At 43.3% G+C, this 7,122-nt stretch overlaps 1 protein-coding gene across 1 annotated transcript in view; it reads left to right on the plus strand.

Annotated features, from left to right (window-relative positions):
- The window catches only part of GLS (glutaminase), a 61,429-nt gene extending 54,307 nt beyond the window's left edge, over window positions 1-7,122 (plus strand). The window contains exons 15-18 of the mRNA XM_066189596.1: window positions 2,300-2,361; window positions 3,281-3,357; window positions 3,505-3,568; window positions 3,898-7,122. Coding sequence (XP_066045693.1) covers window positions 2,300-2,361; window positions 3,281-3,357; window positions 3,505-3,568; window positions 3,898-4,054 — 360 coding nt within the window. The 3' untranslated portion in view covers window positions 4,055-7,122. The remainder of the gene's footprint in view (window positions 1-2,299; window positions 2,362-3,280; window positions 3,358-3,504; window positions 3,569-3,897) is intronic.

Here is a 7,122-nt window from a genome sequence, read left to right on the forward strand (position 1 = left end):
GCCTCAGGAATCTCCAAATTACATTTTGTCACATCATTATAGGAAACAAAAATCAAGTTTTAGCAAAATGTTCAGCTGAATCCAAGGTTCTGGGTTCTGACTGCACTTGGAAAGTTGTTTTTTGAAGAAAGGAATGTGGGCTATTTTTATTTTTTTACTTTAATATGTATTTGCATTTCCCAGAAACATCAAGAAGCCCAGCCAAAATGGTCAGTTGCCTCTGAAATGGTTTTTATGAAAGACAGAGTGTCCTTTGCTCATCCCAGATCCTGAAAAGGGAGAGTATTCATCACCTGTAGGACCCGAGACGTGGGAGTGCCACCAGCCTGGTCTGCCTGCGGCGCCCCAGCGGGTTGGGGAGAGCGCCTGAATCATCTCGATGAAATGCAGAGATTATCAAGTGAAATTCCCCTTTCCCACCTGCATTCAGCCTGCAGCCCAGTGCCTGTGACTGACACCGTCTCTGTTGGAGGGTTTGGATTTCGGTGTGGCTGTGGTGTTTCCTGTGGAAAGCCCAGGGACTGTGGTTGTGTGGTTGCTGCCGTGCTAATGCAAATCCGTGTGTTTGTGACGGTGGCAGACCCCAGGCCTGCAGGGTGCTCCAGCAGCTCATTCCCTGGGTCCTGCAAGCCTGATGCTGAGCCAGGGCTGGAGAGGGGCTGAGCCCAGCCGTGGGGAGCTGCCTGTGGGCTGGGAGGGCTCAGCTGGGGTTGCTGCCTCTGCCTCCTGCTGACCTGCTTACGAGTCTTGGTCACTGCTTTGGCTCGTGGCAGAAAGTCTAAACAAAAAAATCTTTGTAGGAGGAATGGAATCACTCAGTGCCAGTCCTCTGTAACATTGGTGAGGAGGGTCTGGGGTGTGATGTCAGGTTTGCCACAGTTCAGGGTGTTGTGGGGTCAGAGCTGAGAGAGCCTGGCCCGGGGCCCAGCCTTTGGAGCCAGCCAGGTTTAGGGACAGCCCAGCGAGGCAGAGCCCCCTCAGAAGGGAGGGAGTCCTGCAGATCTGAACCTTCCAGCCCTCATCGTGCCAACTGCAGGAAAGGAGCTGCAGGAGTTTGTGGGTGCTGGAGTGAGGGTGGCTCTGTGTCCCCTTTGTGTTTCCATCCTGGCCTTTGTGCCTCCTCCTCCTTGGGTCTCTCTGTGCGTCAGTGCATATTTGGGGTGTAAAAAACAACAAGCAGCTCCTCGGCTTTGGTTTAGAGGAGGCGCAGATGTTGGCTCCTCTGTGGCCCTGTGAAAACACGCCAGTGTTCCTGCAGAAATTTGTGGGAGACTTGCTTGTGGGTGGGGATTTTTCATTTTGTTTGTTTCTCCTCCTTGTTGCAGAAGGTCAGTGCAGCATCAGCTCCCTCTTTTATCTCTGTTACTTGGCTGGTGGCAGCAACAGAGCTTTGTAGACTCAGAAAAGTCTACAGCGAAGCAGTATTTAGAAAGTTTACTGGAAATTACCTTGAAATGGGGCCTAGAAGTGGCTATGTCAGTTTATGAAAGAAGCTGATGTGGGTACTTAAAACCACCTAGCTTGTGATTTTTGCCTCTTGTTAAAAGCTGCAGAGTTGTTATAGCCAGGATGTATTAAAAATACGCATGGGACAAGGTTGGTGTACCTTGACAGTGTAATTTCTTACAAGAGTAATGAATACAGCTGAGAAAAAGGCACTACTTACCAGAGACTTTACCTGTGTCATGCTTTAAGCCCGTACTTATCTACAAAGATCCAGCTTTATCTGCCTGGAAACCTTGCTTATTACGGAACAGAACTGCTTAGAATGATTTATTTGAGGAAAGTCTGTATGTTGGATGCATGCAAGAATAATCTGTAATATGTAGAAAAAAGGCTATCATTTCTTCATTTCTGCTGACATAGATTTCTCCTGCCATTAGGAATCTTTGCAGTTAATAAAAAAATATAATCTTACTTTTCCAGAGTGCCTCACTTTGCCTTATGAGGAGTTCATGGTTTTATAAATTGTGCAGAGTGATGCTGTCTGTGCAATTCAATACTTGGTGTCATTGCGCAACTGAAGAGAGAAATACGGTTTGCCCATGGAGCAAGGCTCATATTTTTTACCGCAACAAAGCAGAAATTCATTGGTTTTAATTCTTTTTCTGTCCTTAACAACTTCAGCCTTGGAAAGACAGACCTTGCAGTACTGGTGGCAGAGCAAGCTGTACTGCAGAATGTGGTCAGGCAAAGGGATACAATTAACAAGTTCATAAGCACTGGACCAGCTGCCCCCACTGGGTTTTCTTTTTGAAGAAAGAAGATCAGTAAACTGGAACTTAATCTCTCTTTGTAGGTGAAGTCTGTGATAAATCTGCTGTTTGCTGCCTACACAGGGGACGTGTCTGCACTCCGGAGGTAAAAACCAGTGGGGTTTGGGAATATTATAATATAAACAAGGAATGCTGCTGGTTGGTTCGTGCTGTTGTTTACATTTAGGAACTTGCACGTGCACTGTGTCTGTTTTGGGGACATTGGGCTGCACGAGATTGAATACGTTCACCCAAAACCCGACCAAAAGACCCAAATCTAACCCTCAAAAAGGTGCCCTCACACTCTCCTGAATCCCATTGTGTTCCATTTCTCTGGATCACAGTAAAACAATTTCTTTAACCATTTTTTATAGCAATGGCAGAAAATCCTGTCTGTGGTCTCACCTGCTTTAATACTCAATTCTGAAAGTGCCACAAAAATTCAGGCTGGAAAATGTACATTGTTATTGGACAGGTTAGGACATCTAGTTTTGCTTTTTAAATCTGGAGGAGAATCTGGCAAAATTTAAAGTAATAATGGTAGGAGACTAAATAAGCATTAATTTGGCTAGAATATATCTAAATATAACTAGTGGGTGGAAAAATAGTTGTAGTTTAACTCTGCTGTCCCAGGGCACCATAGTGTGAAGCAAGAACTCCCAATCCCTTAATGCTGCTAAGGATTTTCAGATTTGGGAGACTTCCTGGGATTTTCTCACCTGCTATAAATTTACTTTGCCTTATGTGGCTTAGCTTGTCCATGGACGATTTTAAATCAGGTGTGTTGACTGTTGTTTTCTGCGAAGATGTTTTATTTTTATTTATGACAACAAAAGAGCAGAAAGAAAGTTAAGGCACTAACCTTTAAAGCCAAAGCCCCTTCCATTATCAGCAAAGATGTGCTCATGGTGCTGCTCACATCCTCTTGTGGCAGAGTGATGTCACCCCACGCTAGCTTTGTAACGTGCTTTAAATCACGTTAAGACTTACCTCTGCAATCTCTTCTATTTTATTTTGTTTTTAAGGTTTGCTCTGTCAGGAATGGATATGGAGCAAAGAGACTATGACTCACGGACAGCCCTGCACGTGGCAGCTGCAGAAGGTACTGTCTCCTCACACAGCAGTTGCTGTCTGTCTGTCTGTCAGCTTGCTTTAGAACATCCTTGCTCTCTCTGTGCATTCTTGCTTTTGTCTGTCCAGAAATGGATATCTAGAAGTACATGCACTCACACAGCTGCTTTTCCTGTAGGACACGTGGATGTTGTTAAGTTTCTACTGGAAGCGTGCAAAGTGAATCCTTTCCCCAAAGACAGGTGGGTGTTTCATTGCTCGTTTGGAGGAAAGATGCTCCAGGAACACTGCCCTAGTCCCTGTGAGGAGAATGTATTGAGCCAGGCCACTGAGGCAGGGGGATGGGATCCTATCGGTTCTCTGTAGGTTCTGCACAATGAGCAGGAATGAAAAATGAACCACTAAAGCCATTATTTCAAAGGTTACGCTCAGCTTAATGAAGTTCCACAATTACTGAACTGACCGTGGTCTGTGTGCTGAACAGTATTAGTGCAGTATGTAAAGAACGGGATTTGTGGTGCTCTTTGTGCTTAGCGTGCTGATCTTAAAAATACTGTGCTGCTTTTTGTAGGTGGAACAACACTCCTATGGACGAAGCTTTACATTTTGGACACCATGATGTTTTTAAAATCCTTCAAGAATATCAGGTCCAATACACGCCATCAGAGGATAACAACGACGGCAAAGAGAACCGAACGGTTCATAAAAATCTGGATGGCTTACTATAATCATCTTCAGCTAGATCCTAAGAATCAAATCACTTACCTGTTTAATTGTGGTATGCATAAGTAATGAAGAGCGTGTGTGTTTCTATCTGATAGTGGTATATATTTTACAGAAGTCTCTGTTACTTCAGTGTTACGTTACAGGAGTTTCTATACGCACAGGACAAATCCAATCTCTTCAAAAAGAAACAAAACCAACTAAGAATCTCCCTCCATAATGTGAGCAATATTACCTCATGCTGCATATAGTTGATGTATAAAAATATTTAGCTGTTGTTGGCTTTACTGTGCACTACTTAATTTATTTTTGTGTTCTGTGTGAACTCTAGTCTGTGGTCAGGAACTTTTCTGCTGAGTTTTTTGTTTCTTTAGCCCTCTGTTTCCAGTATGGCCAGGATGAGCCAGAGTACTGTCAGGTGTGAGCGTCAGTGAGGTTTTTTGAAAGCTGAGGATGCTGATGTAGATTTAGGCTGGGTGTGTTAAGTAAGGATCTGCACTTATCTTTGGGAAAAAAAAAAAATAGAAAAAAGAATTCCACACAACCTTGTTTACATGATATAAATATCACAGAGTATATAGGTGACACTTGTCAATGGTCTAGGCTTGTTCTTAGAGATAGTCTTGTCAGGGAATGTGTTTTAAGGTTTGTTCGACCAAATGGCGTAGGGGAATGTGACTTGTAGCACCGGTGTGTCGTGGGATTTTTGTCTTGGGAGCGTTTCTCTCAGTTCCCTTTGTCTTGCCTCCCTCCTCTCTCTCCATGTTCAGCTGCTAAAGTTCTTCCCTGTGGCCGGGGAACGCGGGTGCTTCCACTCCGTGCAGGTGTTCCTTGCAGGTATATTTGCACTACCCCTGGGGGGCTGACAGTGCGGCTCCTGGGGGCTGCACCAGGAGCCAGCGAGGGCAAAGGACATGCTTGAAAGGCAAAGAACCAAACCAAATACTACACGTCAATCTGCGCTCATTTAGGCTTGTAGTAAGGAGCACGGATGGAGTGAAACAGCTTTAAGGAGCATAGAGCCAATCAAAACAGGAGCAGAGCAGGAGATAAGCCAGGTTTTGGGTTATGTTCTCTTCTTGCACTGCCATCAACCAGGGAGCAGGCTATTGCATGGCTGGGATTCCCCTGGTGTAGGACAGGAGTCCAGCACCAGGAACACAAGTAAGTAAATGCCTTTTGTGGTCAATGGTGGCATCCGTTGTCTTGCCACTGAAGCCAGCATGGCACGTGCCCTGTCGTGGAAAATGTAGATGCAGGTATTTGTAGTTTGCAGAAGTCCAACATTGCCACAGCTCCCCGTCCCATGTACAATTGCTTCTGCCAGTAGTGTGGCACAAAACCTCAGAAGTGAGCAGTCACTAAAGATATTCACAAAACACTACATTGTTGGACGTAGGCAAGGATTTTAGCACAAGAGTTTTAGGCAGGAACCATTTAGCACATGGAAAAGGAGATTTGTGCTTGAGAATTGTGTATATGGTGGTTTTTATCCTAGCACGTAGTGTACAAGTCATTAGTAGACCTGAGAGTTGAAATTTTCTGTGTTTTGGCACCAAAATCTCCAGATTCTTCCTAGAATGGCCCAAGCACTTTATAAAGCTGATCTGAACCACATTACCTTCCTTTAGCAAAGAGTACACTAAGGCTTGGAGAGAAGTAACTTCTCCAGAGCGACCCAGCAGGTCAGTATAGTTGAGAATAAATCCTTTCAAGTTCCTGTACAGTCTCTTGTTGAAATGCCATACTGCCTCCCTGCAGGGAGGACAAGCCACGTGGAAAAGTGCTTGGTACTCATCACAAGCAGTGACTGTCTTGATGAACGAATGACATCTTGAAAGCGTCTGAAAGTCTAAAGCCCTCAAGTAGCATCTCGAAGCTGGCTGGCATGGCTATCAAACACTTTTTCTCAAGAATCCTCCTGTTTTTAAGTTGGTTGGGTTTGGGTTTTTTTGGGTTGTTGTTTGTTTGTTTGTTTGTTCTTCTGAAGATCAGCTATTTTTCTGAAAGCTTTTAACCCATTCTCTTCACATCCTGTGTCACGGCCACCCCTGTTGTAACCAGGAACTAAATGAAATGGCCTCTGGCTTTTTGCTGAGCCACATCAGTCACTGGGTAGCACAAGGCAACAGATTTATGGGCTTCAGTGTAAAGGAATATTTTCAGATGGATCCTAGTTCAGAATTAAAAATTTCAGTCCTAATCTTCCCTATTTTGCCCCTCCTACAACACATTCTGTAGCTTCTCAGAAAAATACCTGATCTAGCTTTATTTAACTGGCATTTTTAAGCATAGGTATATTAGATAGTACACATGATATAAACAAACCAAAACCAAAAGCAGGATTTTAACTGAGCTAACATTGAAGATCATAGCTGTCCCTAAACTTTAATGCTTTTCATACCGAGTGCTTTTAGCCGGTCTTAGCTTCAGTGCATTTTTGCTGGTTAGTTTTAGTATTTTCTCATTGTGAGAAGATGGATTATTTTGTAATGTCCAATTCTGCGATGCAGCTACTTAGACATGGCGTTATTTATAAATATAAATATATGCAGTACATTGGTTTGGCTGTTTATCATTCATGACACTGACATGTAGATTTTACAGTAAATAGCTTTTGGTTATCTTACCCAACGCTGACTTCCTTATGCTCCAAAGAAGATTCCCCCACTCCTTTGTTTTTATGTCATGTATGTTTCTTCTGTATCACAACCTAAAATTGTTCAGCTAACTTAATGCTTTGTACTCAGAAATATTGTGGTAGTCTTAGCATTAATTAGCCTATCTTTGTGAACAAACTGTATTGTACCAGATTTTTTTTTTGCTTCAGAGCTGGACTATCCGTGACTATACTTACTGGCAGTGTACTTCTGGTCATTGTAACTGACTGGGCTGATCTTGACTTTTAGATTCTGTATTGTGGGGACTAGACAGTGATGAATGTATTTCTAGCAGTTTCCCATGAATGAATCTAAACTTGAGCTGTACTGGTTCTGAAAATGAAAGTTATTTATTTTAAGAAATAAAATCCAGATAGTGTTGCTTTTTACAGCATAATAAATGGAAATACCAA

The sequence above is a fragment of the Chamaea fasciata genome, unplaced genomic scaffold (genome assembly GCF_029207755.1).
Source record: "Chamaea fasciata isolate MVZ Bird 193981 ecotype frontalis unplaced genomic scaffold, bChaFas1.0.hap1 SCAF_8, whole genome shotgun sequence".
NCBI lineage: Eukaryota > Metazoa > Chordata > Aves > Passeriformes > Sylviidae > Chamaea > Chamaea fasciata.